Raw genomic sequence first — 17,154 nt, forward strand, 5'->3', positions numbered from 1 at the left:
GTGCTCCCACTTGGGTCCCAGGTGCCCCTCCTCTCCATTTCTGCATCCGCAGAGGTGCCAGGTCTTCATCCTCTGGGCCAGTAGCTACTGTTGCTGCTGCCAACACTCAGCATGGTGGTGGCCTAGTCAGCCTATTGCTCAGGGATGAGGAGAGAGGGGCACTAGAAAAGGCTGGTGTCATTGGTGTCAAATTCTGTCTGGTCCCAAAGCATCATGGAGGTCGGGAACAGAGGACAGCTGTGCTCAGCAGAGGCTCAGCTTACTGGTCCTTCTACCCCCCAAATGAGAGAGGAGGCAGGGCAGGGAGAGAGAACCCCCATGTGTGCAGAACTTGGGACACACTGAGATCCTGGGCTCTTGTTGAGAAGAAAAAATGTTCTCATCAGTGTATGGAATCTGTCCAGATTTGATGTTTGCTCCTTTGGGAGAAAAGAAAAAATGTACATGGAGAAAGGGTAGAACCTTCCCCTGTATCTTAAATGAAATAGGGCGAGAACCCTTATTTACAGCCGGATGAAGTCGGGATCAGGGAAACAAATGTGGAAACCATCGCTCTCAAGAATGTTGCTTCTCCAGTCCTGTTTCTGAACATTGGGACCTCAGGTCTCTGCACCCTCTTAGAAAGTTGCAGCAGGTGAGGACAGTAGGATTCACAAGTGTTTTTCATGTTTTTGCACAAGCAAGGGGTCTCCTGGGGGTTGGTCCTGCTCCTCCCCTGGGGCCCTCCTCCCCTGGCCTCCTGGACCTCCTGTCCCTACTTGTCCACCACTCCTATTGTCACATGTCCTGATGGCTGAGAGAACACCCCCCTCCCCTGCCGCCGTTCTGGGGCTGCAGGAGGAGGGAGACAGTGTCTGAAAACACTCAGAAAGTTGCTTTCACTTCTCATTTCCCCATTTGGGTGGAGCCTTTCCTGGATGAGTTCACTCACTTCCTGCTCAGGGTTAGACAGCCACAGTGGATCCAGGCTGGGGAAGCCGAAGGATCAGAGGTCCAGGCAGGCCCCAGGGCAGGACGATGGCCAGTGGGGGCAGCGACCTCAGCACCAGGTCAGTCTCTGTCTCCCTTCCTTTAACTTTCTGTCTGGCTGTGCTGCTGCTTTAGTGTGTGTTATTAGACACTCGTCTAAACCTTGACCTCATCCTGCTTTACAAGGACACTGACGTGCAATGTAATGAAATGTAATGAAGTGAAGGAATTGGATCTTTAAACTGCAGAGGGACAGCTACTGGTGTGAGTGCAGCTGCCACAACCCACAGGACTCTTGTCTTACAGCTACTGCTCAGCTGGCAGCCCATCTGGACTCAGCTGTTGTTTCTGATGCTTTGAGGCAGAGACTTGTTATTTTCTTATGACCTTTGAACCCTCTCATTTCCCTCAGGCCCCCTCTGCTTTCACGTAGGTCATTCCAAAGAGGGTACTGCATATCCTAAGGGGGGAACTGACTGTGTTGGGGTGCTTCACTCCAGCCCTGCATGACAATCACAAGCTTATCTGTCTTCCTTGCTCTCAGCAGAAGTCCTTGTCCTTGACCAATCTCAGATTCTCATTCTCTGCTTTGTAACTAGGTTTTTCCTTTTCTTTTTTAAATTTTATTGATTTCGGAGAGAAAGGGAGAGGGAGCGAGAGATGGAAACATTAATGATGAGAGAGAATCATTAATTAGCTGCCTCCTGCACAATCGGGGATTGAGCTGCAACACAGGCATATGTCCTGACCGGAAATCAAATCATGACTTCCTGGTTCATAGGTTGATGCTTAATCACTGAGCCACCACAGCTGGGCTTAATTTTAATGGTGTCTTTTAAAGTACAAAAGATTAAATATTTTTTATTCTAATTTATCAAGCTTTTGGTGTTATAGCTATCTTTTTGTCTAACCCAAAGTCACAAAGATTTTATTATGTATATATATTTATCATATAGATATATAATATATATTTTTGTCAGTAATATTTATCATTAATTATATATATGTTAATTCTCACCCAAGGATATTTTCCATTGATTTTTAGAGAGAGTGGGAGAGGGAAAGATGGAGAGAAATATTGATGTGAGAGAAGAACATGGATTGGTTGCCTCCTGCACATGCCCGACCAGGGCCCAGACTGGGGTGGAGCCCACAACCAAGGTACATGCCCTTGAGCCAAACCAGCTAGGGCAATGACACTTTTTAAAAATATATAGGAGAGCTCTAGCCAGTTTTGCTCAGTGGATAGAGCGTCAGCCTGTAGCCTGAAGGGTCCCAGGTTCGATTCTGGTCAAGGTCATGTACCTCAGTTGCAGGCTTGATCCCGTCCCTGGTCGGGGCACGTGCAAGAGGCAACCAATCTATGTGTCTTTCTCACATCGATGTTTCTCTCTGTCTCCCCCTCCATTCCACTATCTAAATATCAACGGAAAAATGTCCTCGGGTGAGGATTAACAAAAAATAAATAAAATAAAAAGTGTTATTATTTTCACTTTTGTATAGAACCAGCTACAGCAATTTATGTTCACACCAGCAATGAATGCCTACTTCTCTGAATCTTTCCCCTTGCTGCATTGTCCCTTATGAAATCATTTTTGCCAATCTAATGGATGATAAGGGTTACCTCAGTGATGTTTTAGTTTGTATGTATTCATGTGTTTGTTGGACATTTTCATTTCCTTTTCTCTAAGTGACTGTTCAGGTCCATTTTCTTGGGCGTTATATGTCATATTTTGTAAACAGACTGGAATCTTTATATATCAGATATATTAAACCTTAGACATGTGTGCTGAAAATATTTTTCTACATTCTTTTAATCTTATTGATTTTTAATATTTACACTTATTAAGTCTTCATCTACTCTTGTAATACTTTTATTTGCTTGACTTAGATATTTGTTCTGTCATATAAATTAATGAATTACTATAGCCAGTTTCAATTGGATTACAAATGTCAGAAGGATTGACATTTTTAAATTGCTATGTTTTCCTAATTGGAGGTACCTTCTACATTTCCATTTATTTAGATCTTGTTTAACTTCCTTCAATAAGACATTATAGTTTCTTTCATATAGGTTCATAATTTTTAGAGGTTTATAAGTATACTAGTGGTCTGGTGCACAAAATTCATGCACATTAAAAGGGAATTAATTAGAGGAAATATTTTAATATTGCTATTTGCCCTTTCTCTATAATAGAAGTGTCAGAGATGAAAGAAAATTAGTAAATTGTATATGAAAATCTCCCTCCTGTCAGAGTCTGGGGCATGCTGCGGGACCCAGAGTCAAGTCCCCACCTACTTGCATGTGCCTCGAAATCGCGCCAGATCGAGACACAGCCAGCCCCACCCTTGTCAAGCCCCGCAGGGCAGGGGGCACAGCCTCAGGTCCCCTATCAAGCCCCACCAGGTGGGAAGTGTGGCCTCAAGTCCCCCTCTCCGGCCCCACGCCATGCAGCCTCAGGTCCCTGCAGATCAGTCATTAAGGCGTCACGGTGTGATGACCATTTGCATATTAGCCTTTTATTATTATGATGTATATATATTTACTATTGTGTTTGAAGTATTATTTCTTTTCAATATATGTTGTGCGTATAATATCTGTTTGTTTTATGTACCTGCTTTGTTTTTTATTCAGGCTCCTCAGCAAATTCCTTTTCTAGTACTTAGGGAATTTAGTTAGGTCTCTATAATTTCTCCATATATAATCATCTATATACACTGAGTGGCCAGATTATTATGATCTTCGAATGCATAATAATCTGGCCACTCAGTGTTTATCCTATATAATAGAAGGCTAATATGCAAATTGTCCCCTCAACCAAGAGTTCGACCAGCAGGCAGGCTGGCTAACCACCCATGTCCCCTCCCCCTGGCCAGGTTGGCTGGACCACACCCATACACAAATTCATGCGCCGGGCCTCTAATATATATATATATATACTGAGTGGCCAGATTATTATGCATTCAGAGATCATAATAATCTGGCCACTGAGTGTATATAAAAAGGCAGTGACCGTGATGACTGAAACAACCGTTCGATCGGTCACCATTCTGTGCTAGCATAGATGCATAGACACAGGTAAAGTCTATGAGTGAACTAAGAATGAACAAGAGAAATGCTTGCCTTCACAGACCTCGAACTGTAAGGTTAGGTCAGGGATGAAAATTCAAAATCGCCACCAGCACAGACCTGAGGTGCTGCTTCTCAGAGCGGCCAGAGATACACTCGGTAGCAGACTGGGACATGACTGAAGGGCTGGTGGCGAGGTGAAGGCGGGGCCATTCTGGGTTTCCCAGAATAGCCAATGGCTGCCTAGGAGGTGGTGCTTTTGATGCTGACTGGCATAGAAACCGACCAATTAGAACCAAATCTGGGTAAACTGCGAGGAGCCAATTGCTGCCTAGGAGGCAGAGCTTTTGATGCTGACTGGCATAGAAACTGGCCAATCAGAACCTAATCTGGGTGAGCTGCGAAGGCAGAACCTAAGGTGGAGGCTGAGGAGGGGTTTTAAGGGCAACAGCTGTTTGGTGTAAGGTGTAAGGAAGCGGTTTAATTTTTTAATGACTGGTTTGGCAGTATAGTGCATATGACTGGCTATCAGTCCAGATATAGGGATTATGTATTTTTGTCTTCCAAGAGCATCTCTTCCTGCTGAAAAAGGTCCCCCCCGCATTTAAGCAATCCTATCTTATCTAATAAAAGAGTAATATGCAAATTAACCATCACTCCGCTACACACACAAGCCACGCCCACCAGCCAATCAGGAGCGAATATGCAAATAAACCCAACCAAGATGGCTACAGCCACAGACTGCAGGAGGGAGGCTTGGGTTTCCCTGGGAATGGAGGAAGCCAAGCTTTCCGCCTGCCCTTGCCAGCCTAGGCCTCCACTCAAGGCTACAAAGTTTCAATGATAGAAGATACCTAAACCCAAACAGAAATGGCAGCAGCCATGGAGCTGGAAAGAGCAGGAGGCTAGGGTTGCCCCCGGCGATGGAGGTAGCCAAGCTTTCCACCCACCCTGGCCAGCCCAGGCCTCGCTTAAGGCTACAAAGTTTCAATTATAGAAGATACATAAATCCCAATAGAAATGGCTGCCGCCACGGAGCAAGCAGAAGGCTTGGCTCCGCTCCAGGCTACAAAGTTTCAATTGTAGAAGATAAATAAACCCCAGATACCAGGGCCTCCGCTTGGGTCACCGGGGGACGTGGCCCAGGCCGGCCTACACCACAAGGGAACCCCCACCCTGATCCGGGACACCCTTCAGGGCAAACCAGCTGGCCCCCACCCGTGCACCAGGCCTCTATCTTATCTAATAAAAGAATAATATGCAGATTGACCATCACTCCAACACACAAGATGGCTGCCCCCATGTGGTCAAAGATCCTGCCCCCATGTGGACACAAGATGGCCGCCACAAGATGACCAGCAGGGGAGGGAAGTTGGGAGGGACCAGGCCTGCAAGGGAGGGCAGTTGTGGGTGATCAGGCCAGCAGGAGAGGGAGTTGGGAAGGACCACGCCTGCAAGGGAGGGCAGTTGGGGGTGATCAAGCCTGCAGGGGAGGGAAGTTAGGGGTGACAAAGCCGGCAGAGGAGGGAAGTTGGGGGCGACCAAGCCTGCAGAGAAAGGCAGTTGGGAGGGACCCAGGCCTGCAGGGGAGAGGAGGTGGGGAGACCAGGCCTGCAGGGGAGGGCAGTTAGGGGTGACCAGGCCTGCAGGGGAGGGAAGTTAGGGGGACGCAGACCTACAGGGAAGGGCAGTTGAGGGGGACAAGGACTGCAGGGGAGGGCAGTTAGGGGTGACCAGGCCTGCAGGGGAGGGCAGTTAGGGGAAAACAAGCTGGCAGGGAGCAGTTAGATATCAATCAGGCTGGCAGGGGAGTGGTTAGGGGCAATCAGGAAGGCAGGCAGGCAATCAGTTGGAAGCCAGCAGTCCTGAATTGTGAGAGGGATGTCTGAGGGTTGTCCGAGCAGTCAGACATCCTTCAAGGGGTCCCAGATTGGAGAGGGTGCAGGCTGGGCTGAGGGACACACACACCCATGCACAAATTTCATGCACCGGGCCTCTAGTTTTATTATAATTTTGTCCATTGCTTCCATTCTATTTATTTTAATCTTTACTCAGGACCACTTATTTTAATTATGTTGGTTCTTCACAGCCTATCTATCCTTCATATATATAATGTTACAGCATATTAAAACCTTGATGGCCATTTTATCATGGTATTCCTTCTCTCTAGGATGTCTGCAGAAGATGAGAACATAGAAAACAAACGTATCAATGACATTGCACTCACATACTTCAAAAAATATAAGGTGGAGATTTCAGGTGCAATAAAAACAACATTTCCTTTCCTTGAACTTCTCCGTGACCATGAATTCATCACCAATGAAATGTATGAAGTAAGTGAGGTTTATTATGTTACAATCTGATAAAACAACCCCAAACTAAGTTATGCTTTGATATCCTGGAATTGAACATCAGAGCACAACTGGGCAACTGAAGAGTTGACTATTAGTGAAAACCTTCCCAAGTACTGCTATTAAGTGTTCCTATAAGGTCAAAAGAGAGAAGAGAAGCTGGCACTACTGGAGACAGTGCTGACCCTAACTGAAGGAATGGTCTCCATGGTTCCCCCTTGGAGCTGGGCGAATAGCACTGGAGATAGGCTGGATCTGAAGTGGGAGTACAATGCCTTCTAGAAATTATATATACAATGTAATATATACTAGAAGTTAAACATAATTTTAGTGAATGGGTGAATAAGTTGAATGACTTCATTTAATAAAATAATAATTGACATAACATTTCATTTCAGTGAACATCAGTTTAAATACTAAGACCTGAGAACATTAAAATCCACAGAGAATTAATGTCTTGATAGGACAAATTTGAAAGTAGATGCTTGCTATTCTTTCAACAACAGTTTTCAGTTTCCTTTCTGTTTCTCCCCCTTTTCTTTTGGTATTTCTGGAGTCTTAGAATTTAGGTTAATTTTAGCGAAAGACATAGGTGGAGATATAGAGATGCACATCTTCATTTGCCCTGTGTATAGGCCTTCTTTATGGCAAAGTTCACAGGATCTTCCAGGCCAAGTCAGTCCTGGGGAAGGGACAAGGGTTGTCCAGTCAATAGAACAGCAGCTCATCACCCACTAAGTCTATTCCTAAAACACTTAGCCAGTCTCTGAAAGGGCTACATATTACTTCACTTAAAACTATTTTTATTCTTCCTAATGGCTCCTTATTTCATCTCATGTAAATGAGGGTGAGGAACTCAGATTCACAAATGGGTGCTTTCTAGGAGGAAAGATTTAGTTGTTCCACTTAGTAGACACACAAATATAGAGAAATTCTAAAACTATACATGAGAAGATATCTATGCTTGGAAATTATAATACATTAACAATAAAATTGCTTCTAGGGCTCTTCTGTAACTGAGAAGTCTGTATTTATGTTTTCTCCATTCACTGTTTTTAAGAAATCTCAAGAATCTTTTAAAAAACGGTTTTCTGTACATGAAGTCATATATGATGTTCTCAGTGAACTGGAGAAGAAATTTGACATGTCTCTTCTTGGAGCACTGTTCAGCAAGACCATCATGAAGAATTATCCCGATTTATTTCGCATTTATAAAATATTCTACAAAGGTAATTAGGTTTATTACCTACATTTTGATGTCCAGGGCCAATTTATTCCCACGGGTATGTACTGAGTGTCTACTATGTGTCACACAAGGCGCTAGGTAGTGTGGATGTAGCAGAAAACAAACATATCATGAGTCTCTCAATGCTTATGATATAATATCTAGAGTACAGACATCCACCTGCAGGTCTGTTTTACTAGGCATTTAGAGTCACAAGACTCTCAGGGACACAGGGACATCTGATTTACTTAGAAGGATAAGTGACAGGAAACACAATATCCCAAAAGGGTAGCATCAGTTGTTCCTCTTCTATGGGACCATTTGCAAGGTTCCACACAGCAGTCCACTAAGTTGACTACAACCTGCCTCAAGTAACAGCTTAGATATGGGTGCAGGATCTGCCCTGATTTAGCCACACAATGCCCAGGGGAGTCACTATCTCATGAAACAACACTGTAGTCATAATTTTCAGAGATTGCTCAATGGACAGCTGAGATACATGAGTTGCTATGTTGATGGAAGACAAAAAATGCATTATAGTTCACAGCTACTCCCTCCCAGGCCACATGCAATTTACCCACCTACAGTCACTGGTCATTTTTAACTCTGAGCTTAGTGTTGGCCTACTAACTCAGAAGAAAGGCCACCATCAACAGGTTTCCAGAGGAATGAGCAAGAAAATTAACTCAAGTTCAAATTTGCTCTTGAAGAAGTAGAAATGTTTTTATTAACTCACTAGAGGCCTGGTGCACAAATTCGTGCACAGGTGGGGTCCCTCAGTCTGGCTGGTGATAAGGGCCAAACGGGGCAGACTGGCCGGGGGGAGGGACCGTGGGAGGTTAGCTGGCCATGGGATGCTGGCTGTGGGAGTGCACTGACCACCACGGGAAGCTCCTGCATTGAGTGTCTGCCCTCTGGTGGTCAGTGCACATCATTGCTACCAGCCGGTCATCTGGTCCTAATGGTCGCTTAGGCTCTTATATATATAGATTCTCCACAAGAGGTATGATCAACAATAAAATAATAAAAAAAACAATTGCTCAGCCAGAGATGGTGTTTTGTGCTACTGGTTGATTCTCTACTTTTTCCCTGAGAGGCATGATTTCATTTTTTTTTTTTTATTGGTTCTTAGTAGAGAAGTGTCCTCCAATAATTTTTGTTTGACTTGCCTAGAAATTTTTTTTTAGTCTATATACTTTTGCTCTCAAAAAGATTTCCACGCAATGCTCGAGAATTGAAAAGAAAAATTATATGAACTGAGGAATGCGATGATACGGGAGCAAGCATAGACCCCTTTAGGGTCTGTGTATCTGCACAACAAGGACAAATTAGAAGCAGATTGTGGGAGTTTATTCACATGGGATAAGAATGAAAAAGGATTTTGGAAAGTCTGGATTCAAAAATTAAGGAATTTGATGTTATTTACCACACAGTAAAGCGATAGTACAGGTTTATAAGGTTTATAAGTACAGCTTTATTGCCCTAGGAGGTACCTGTGCCATCAGCCCTGAGGCATGTTGGCTAACTGCTTCTCTCCATCTCTTCCCCGGGCACCCTCCAGAGACCTGCACCAAGGACTATTGGTATATTACCTTCCTCCATATGTTTGCTGGGCTACTTACATACAGGGGCCATGGGCTGGTGCTATGTTCTTCCTCTTTTGGCAGCCTTCCAAGGTCCCTGGTCCAGGCCTCTTGGGACATCCTCCTGTGGCACAAAATTAGGTCCCTACTTGCAGCTTCAAAGAATGTCCTTCCTTTGTCCTGGAATCTCAGTCTGTCTAGTTGCTCCCATGTCCTCTAGCTTGTCTCTTTGGGAAGCAGTCATCCTCCCTGGCTCAAGACTTTCTCTTGTCCAGCCACATTTTTAAAGATTTGAAATTTTATCCTCTTTTATACAAATAAACCTCTATAGGATCTTTGTTTTCCTCCCAAGGAAATGCCTCTGTTTTTCTTTATTGTTGGAATAGTTCAGTGAACACATTTCAAAATACGTAGTACATTATTTATTTTGATATATGCTTTCCCGGCCAGCTGAAATTTTTTACATGAGTAACAAGTTCACGATGCTGCCACAGCTCCTTTATCCTGACATTCAAGTTGGTCCTTTCTGGGTGGGAAGCATAAGAGCTCCTTTGTTGGTTTTTCTCTTTCTGTCTCCGGAATGAAAAGAGAACATTACCAATAGGATTGGGACCCACTGAGCACTGAGTGATCCAAGGAATGGAAATCCCTAAACATGTAATTTCAGATGGCTCCCATTCCATGAAGATCTCTAATTGTCTTCTCTTGCCCTCTCTTCAGTGATACCAGACATAGAATTCCTCCTAGAAAGTGATGGAGAAGAAAATGAGGAGAGGCCTAATGGCCAACTAAGCCTGGAACAAGGTGATTGCAAAAAGATAAAAACCGATTCTCTTCTGCTAAGAGGAAAGGAGAATGGGAAGTGGCCCTGAGTCCTGAGTGGAGTTTGGGAATCAGGAAAGACCTGTTGAGCCTAGAGAAGGAAGGGAAGGCTGTTTGCATGAGAGTCTGACCAGGAGCTGATCCTAGAGGAGGAGCTATGACAAGATACCATTGGCCTAAGTGTGTCAGGAAACCAGATTTAAAGACGATGCTAAACTGGAAGTAATTATGATTTAGAGAGATCCTGCTGGAGAAGATTCCCTATGACTGTGGGTCACAAGATGAGTGTGAAACTGTGAACCCCTAAGAATTATGGGCCCAAGGTCAACATCACAGAAGAGATCCTGGATGATGACAAAGGGACTTATTTAAATGTGAGGGATGCTGTTCAGGAGCAGGAATATTCAAGGAGATGGGCAGTCATATAGGGAGGGAAGAGAGGAAGTGATGAGATGTGCAAGAGGGGATGTGGGTATTTTGAGAGATAAAGAAAAAGGGGAAATGAAAGGCAGGGAAAAGGGTTAAAGGACACAGTAATAACAACCATATTACTAAGAACTCACGTATAGACCATTTACTCTGGCAGTTGTGGGTTTAGTGCTCACAGCTGCCCTTGGGGGTAAGTATCACTCTCTGTCCATTTGCAGAAAAGGAGACTAAAATCTCGGGAGACCGTGTATGTAGCTGGCCTGAGGTCAAATGAGCAAGATGAACCAGGCATTCTGAATCCAGGGTCTGTGTGCTTAACCCTATACACAGCCAGACTATTTCATGGAAAAGACAGACACATGAGTCAAAAGTAGGGAACTGTGCAGAGAGAAATATACAGAAACAAGAATACCATTAGCTGGAGGAAGTACAGGAGAATCAGACTTGAACCTCATAAAGGGCCAACAAGACAGAGAAACAGACATGCTTAGGGAGGGTGCTGTGTGAAGTGGGGTGGGACAAGGAGACATGACTTTGTAGGAAGTCAGGTAAAGCCACCAGTCAGGGATAGTGCTGACAACAAAAACAGGTTCCCTATGGCAATGGGTGACAAGAAAAGCCATCTCTGGTTAGTGAGTAGCTTGTGGATGATCTCAGTGAGATGGCCTGGCTGAGGACAGGGGGCTGCTGATGGCAAGAGATGAGTAGGATCCTCCGGGTCCAGATGGGCTCTGTATTGATACCTGGGGGAGGGGATCTTGAACTCCTACTTTATAAAAGATAAAAAAGATTAGGGAGAATGGCACAGCCTATACTTCAATTTTTGAAATAAACCTCTCATTTCTTCCCCCAGGAACTGGTGAAACTTCTTGTCAAAGACTGATGTGGTTAGGCCCAGATGCCTGTAATTACAATGGTCTGTTCTTATTGACTGTTCTGTGCCCCTTTGCTTTCTTGTCCCATCTGGCAGGTGCTATGGTGGGAGGGCTGCTTATTTTTAGTACTAATTACCCAGAATAGTCAGTCTTTGCATTGGTAATTTCTCCAAGGATTTAAAGATAACAGAGTCTTCATTTTTCTGTTGTTTGGGAGGGTCGCTCCTTTCATATTCCTTATATGCACTTGCTGCCAGCTCCTGACAACCTGGGCCTGGACCCATGCACATGGCTTCACAGTTTTCTGCCTCTGTCTTGCTTGAATCTGACTGCAGCCTTGCTTTGACAGCACGTCCAGTGGTGGCCAGCACTGCTGCGAGGGTGCTGGGGTAAGGGTGATGAGTGTGTTCCCCTAGGCAGGCGTCTCTCACCTGCTGGGTCCCTCACACAGGACCATGGATGCCACGTGCCTCCTGAACCAACCCTCTCCCATCATCTCTGGGGCAGCAGGCTTGGAGCTGCCTTAAAAACACCATAGAAGTCATTATTACATAGCTTATACTGGGATGTGTTATTTAAGAAAGGATGTTCTAAATTAGTAATACATTTTTATAAAAGAAAATATCTTTCAGAATGATTTTAGCAAATCACATTTAGTCAAACAAGTTAATAAGAATATAAAATATCTAACATGCGTCAATCCATATTCTTAGCAGTTCATCTACCACAGCAGCTGATGGGAATGGGAGAGGTGAGAGGAAAGAATTGGGATGAGTAATGAGCAGAGAAGGGCTTCAATGTGTGTGTGTGTGTGTGTGCAGGATGTTGGTTTTTGGAGGAGAAGGAGGTGATATTATAACCCAAATGATAAACAGCAAACCACCAATAAATGTGCGGAAGAGCCTGACTCAGCTGGGACAGTTGACTGTGACCAGCACAGGCCAGAGAAGGACTGTGCTCTGTGCCCCGCCCCCAAGAGGAGGCTCCAAGAAACTGTGGATGTAGCACAAACCATGCACCAGGGCCCAGGTTCTATGTTAAAATTGTGGGAATTAATATTTAAATAATCATTACATAAATTACTTTGCTTAGGAAAATAGTACTATATGGAAAAATCCAAGCTGCATTGAAAAATATTTATTCATATACTAGTGAGGTTGGTGGGAGCAGAGTGGGATGGGTCAATGGAATAAAACATGAGCAGAGGAGGCTTACCTTGGAGAAGGGGGTATGCTGGTCCTGGGTGGTTTACTCAGAGATTCATTCCTATGGGTTCCTGCTCTGCTCTGCCCTCTATCTCTGGCCACAGACTCTGCGGGCTTGCTTGTCATCTCCCTTGCTACTGTTTCCTGCTGAGCTCCTAACCTGGGTGATACCAGCAAGATAGTGGAGTGGGGGAGCAAGGGAGAAGCATAGTATTTCCCCATCACTCTCATGGGCAGCAATTCTGGCATTAGCTACATCTCCCATGATTCTAAATTCCACCAAGCAGGCCAGCTATGGTCCAGTTTCTACGTATCTGGTGACCTTGACACATGAGCTCACCCTTGGTTCCTCCCATAGCTTCCTGTTGACTATTCTTCGAGTTGCTGCATTCCTCCATTTGGAATTGTCAGCTCTTCCATCAGCTGTATAACTAACCCCCTGGATTAAATCCCCCTCTGCTTCAAAAGCTTAGAGAGTTTGTATTTTTCTGATAAACTCTGATTGATGCAGGGAGCGAATAAAATATCTATGAATCTAAACATGGTCTAGATACAGCCCCACCTGAACGTGGACCCTCAGAGCACCTCCATGAAACACAAGAGATAAATGCAACTGAAACATGTACAACCAGTGACAACAGGGATGCACTAGAAAGCCAACAAGCAAATGAGCAATGTGCCCAACAATCTAAAACAGCAGGTAAGACTGAGTGGCTGGGTTTGATGAGTGTGGAGGGAAACTGGCAGGTGGAGGAACTTGGTATTGTGGGTAAAGGCACCGGGAAGACTGGTGAGGATTGGAATGCTAGAAAGACAAATATAAAGAAAGACAAAATTGATGTAGAAAAGGCATTCACGGTTCACAGGAATAATTTAGAAAAAGAAAAGTAGGGAGTAGAAAACATACTAGTAACAAAGAATGGATAAACTGAAAAATCAGGTGGGTAGCAAGTCCCCATCTATGGTGAGGCCTGGAGACCTGGGATCACATGCAAGAAGGATCTTACTCTTGGCAGCTTCTTGTATCCTGCACAGCTACAGTGCTTCCTGAGCCATGGGGACACTGATACAAAAATAGAGAGAAAGCGAGTAGGAAGAGAGAAAAATGCCGAGGGAAATAATAACAATAAATAGAAAAAAATGGGGGGAGACACAAAGACAATTATGTCAAGAATAAATAAAGGACAATGAATGAAGACTGGTCATCTATGTCTGATGTGAGAAGTCACCACAAAGAAGGCTATAAAAGGTTGTTCCCAACACCATTAGGAAGGAAAGGTGTGCACAAAATTTAAAAAAAAAAAAGGCCCTGGAACCCACTCAGATTAAAATAGGCCTTTCTTCCGGAAAGTAAAACATCCAAAGGCAAGAGAGGCACAAAGAGCCTGGCTGGTGTGGCTCAGTGGTTGAGAGTCAATCCAGGAACCAAGAGGTCATCAGTTCCATTTCCAGTCAGGCACATGCCCAGGTTGCAGGCTCCATGTCCAGTAGGGGTGTGTGCAGGAGGCAGCTGATGAATGATGTTCCTCTCTCATCGATGTTTCTCTCTATCCCTCTCCCTACCAATCTCTCTAAAAATCAATAAAAACATTTTTTTAAAGAGAGGCACAAAGAAAGGACAGAGTTGAGCAGCAAGAAAGAACAGGGCTGGGGGAGCTTTCCCCTGCAGTGGAATTACAGGGAGAAGGGCTTGTTGATTGTCGTGAGGGTGCTCACTCCCTTAGGGGAGGCTAAGGAAATTCTTCATTTATTACAATTCTGTCCAGGAGCAGAGCTACTCCACTATGGAAACCAAACCAATTCCTGCTCTGTAGACCCGGTGCATATAAAGAAGGAAAGCCATTTTTCAATTCAGGAGTTAAATGCGAAGCCCAAGCAAGGACTGACTATAACCAAGTATCTGATAGTATAAGTAAGGCTGACTGAAAGAATGTGTATTGTGAATCCCGGTACCAGGCAAGGGTCTGGAACAAGTCATCAGGGCCCATGGAGACAGTTCTGGTGATCTTGGTTAGAGGTAGAAAGGGGAGGGAACAAGTGCCTTATACAGGGATTCAGCAGGAAAATGTCCCCAGTAATTGGAAAAAATATCAAAAACAGAAATGGTAAATGTAAATATTGATATCAGAGAGTATATTTCTATATTCAAAGAGAGGAAGATGCTGGGGTAAGAGTTAAAGAAAAAGGAAAAATTTCAGAGAGCCAAGATATTCATGAAAGGAGATTAATAAAAATATTCATGGAAAGACAAGGAGAGGTATAAAGAGATACCTTAGAAACCAGCATAATTAGCAAAAATGAGCTGAACCAAAAGACTTTACTTGGGGTGATGGATGATTGACACAGTGTGAAAATGGTGTTTTATTGAGTTGTACACTTGAAACCTATACGGTTTTGTGAACCAGTATCACCCCAATAAGTTAAATTAAAAATAAAATTAATTAATAAATAAAAATGTTAAAAATATATAATTTGATACCATTTTTAAAATTTAGGCTTTATGTATGTATACTTCTCTCTGATCCATCTTTCTAGCCAATAAATATTCAGACATGTTTGAAATGATACAAAGAAAGAATGAAAAAAGGAGGTAGAATGAGGGTGGAGATAATAGGTATAAAGAGTGGAGGTAAGAGATAGAGTGAAGATGGGAGTTGAGGTAGAATGGGGGTTGGAATAGCAGGCAGAACAAGAGTGGGGGTAAGAAAAGTGCTTCAGGTTATACAAAGCTGCCCTCTGTGCATGAACTTCACCACCTTTTTGGTAGGTCCTGAAGCAACCTGCAGGTCATGCACATCGGGCACAGACCAGAGGGATCTGAGTTAACTTAGCTTCTAGGTCTTCCTAGTGATCTCATGTAGGGCTTTCCACTCAGTGGACTCATGGCCCCACCCTGGGACATTAGAAGTTGTTTTTCCTTTGTGCAGTGATCAACAGTCAGGACTTCACTGAATTTACTGATGGAGATGGACCCTCCGAAGCTTCCACCTCTGCATTGAAAAGGAAAATTGGTAAGGAGGTGGGAGCTCAAGGCTTGGGGTGAAGGAACCTCAATTAAGAGCTACTGTTTCCTGAAGCATCAATTCTGAGTTCATCCTATACCACAGATCTAGTTTATCTTGGAATCCCATTCTCTGTGTTTATTTTACTTGACTTTTGGGATGTGCAAGTTAATAAGAAATCATTATATTTATATTTTTTAAACATGAGGACTATCAATTCATAGGTCTTGTTAATCAACCTATCCACCCATCTATTGATTATATAGTAGAAATAGGCTAGCAAAGTAGTGAATTTATTTTAAAACTAATTCTATGACTATAAAGTATTGGATTTATACAGTGACTTCTATAGAGAAGAGAAAGCTACATATTTCTTTATTGGAAGGTCATATTGCCATCTGATAACAAACTTTGAACAGTGTCAAGGGTCACTTCCTCCAGCTCTCCTGTGTTAGCAGAAATGGATAAGGTGTTTTGAAACCCAAAGTGTTGATTTTTAGAGAGTTCTCCAGCAGGTCATGACATATAGGATGACTTTTCAAAATACCTTTGCAAATAGTGTCTTACTTTTTCCTCTACAACAGCCCTGAGGAATGAGCAGGATGGCCATTGTTACTCTTGTTTCTAAATGAGAAAACAAAATCACATAAATGTTTCAAGGTCTTCCACAAAGTCTCATGAAGATAAAGGGAAAAGAAAAGACCAGTTTCCTGGATTCCGTGTTATTTCCTTTGTAAAGCTGGAGCTCAACATGGTTATCAAAATGTTGTTTCCTCAATCCTATGTGTAGCATGAGTGGTCATCAGCTCTGCAGCTCTTTAGTGCACAAAGTGGTGATTGATTTTCCCTTCCTTCTTTCTCAGAGTATATTAGAAACATGTCTATTTAGGAAAACCCACTAGGAAATGACCCCCCCCCCCAAAAAAAAAGATATTACCTTGTCTTGATGTTACAACAGAACACTATTGTAAATAATATTTTTGTTCTAAACGTTTTCTATATTTATTAATGTAAAATATAAGTTTCCTTTCGTTTTTAGAGAGTGTACATTCTGACTTGTGGCTTAGTGTAGGCAAAGTGTTCTGAAAGGTGGTCCCAAAATAGGTCTACCGCTCAAACACAAGAGAAGATTATTTCAAGGAGCACCAGGGGGTAGAAGTGGCTCTCTACCAACATGCTTCTTAACACAAGATTTCCAAGGTCTCCCCACAAAGAAACAGCAGGTGAAGGAAGTGTGAAATGACAATAGAAGGGGTAAGAGGTAGAAGAGAGAGAAGTGAAAGAAGGTAAGATTCAAATAGAGCACAGGTGCTCTTTGCCAGTGACTTTCTGCTCTGGGAATAGGGAATGGGAGCATCACTAACCTACAAGGCAGGTGACTTAAAGGGATGGACCAGGTGGCCTGTGTGCAGGCCATGATATACATGGGTTTTAATGATTTTTCAAGTTGGATTAGGGAATTCCATGCTCCATCGATTCCTTGGCCTCATACTGAGACACCTAAAAAATCCTATTCCTTGTTCAATGATCAATAAACTAGAACACTTAGAATCAAGCAAAGGAGGCGAGACCCAAGAAGCCACCTGTTCATAACTCTAGATTGTATCAGATAAGATTATATTT

General features: G+C 43.4%; 1 protein-coding gene across 4 annotated transcripts in view; it reads left to right on the forward strand.

Moving 5' to 3' along the window:
* The first annotated feature begins 925 nt into the window (after positions 1-925).
* LOC308248036 (nuclear body protein SP140-like protein) overlaps positions 926-17,154 on the forward strand; it is a 36,580-nt gene continuing 20,351 nt past the window's right edge. For 2 of the 4 annotated variants that reach the window (XM_080667964.1, XM_080667966.1), the window contains exons 1-7: positions 926-1,049; positions 6,210-6,372; positions 7,451-7,619; positions 9,919-10,002; positions 11,303-11,365; positions 13,080-13,229; positions 15,457-15,540. In XM_080667964.1, coding sequence (XP_080524090.1) covers positions 1,018-1,049; positions 6,210-6,372; positions 7,451-7,619; positions 9,919-10,002; positions 11,303-11,365; positions 13,080-13,229; positions 15,457-15,540 — 745 coding nt within the window. In that variant the 5' untranslated portion in view covers positions 926-1,017. The remainder of the gene's footprint in view (positions 1,050-6,209; positions 6,373-7,450; positions 7,620-9,918; positions 10,003-11,302; positions 11,366-13,079; positions 13,230-15,456; positions 15,541-17,154) is intronic. The other 2 variants (XM_080667965.1, XM_080667967.1) reach the window with 1 other exon arrangement.

This window comes from Plecotus auritus, assembly GCF_963455305.1.
Source record: "Plecotus auritus genome assembly, chromosome: 5".
NCBI classification, from domain to species: Eukaryota; Metazoa; Chordata; class Mammalia; order Chiroptera; family Vespertilionidae; genus Plecotus; species Plecotus auritus.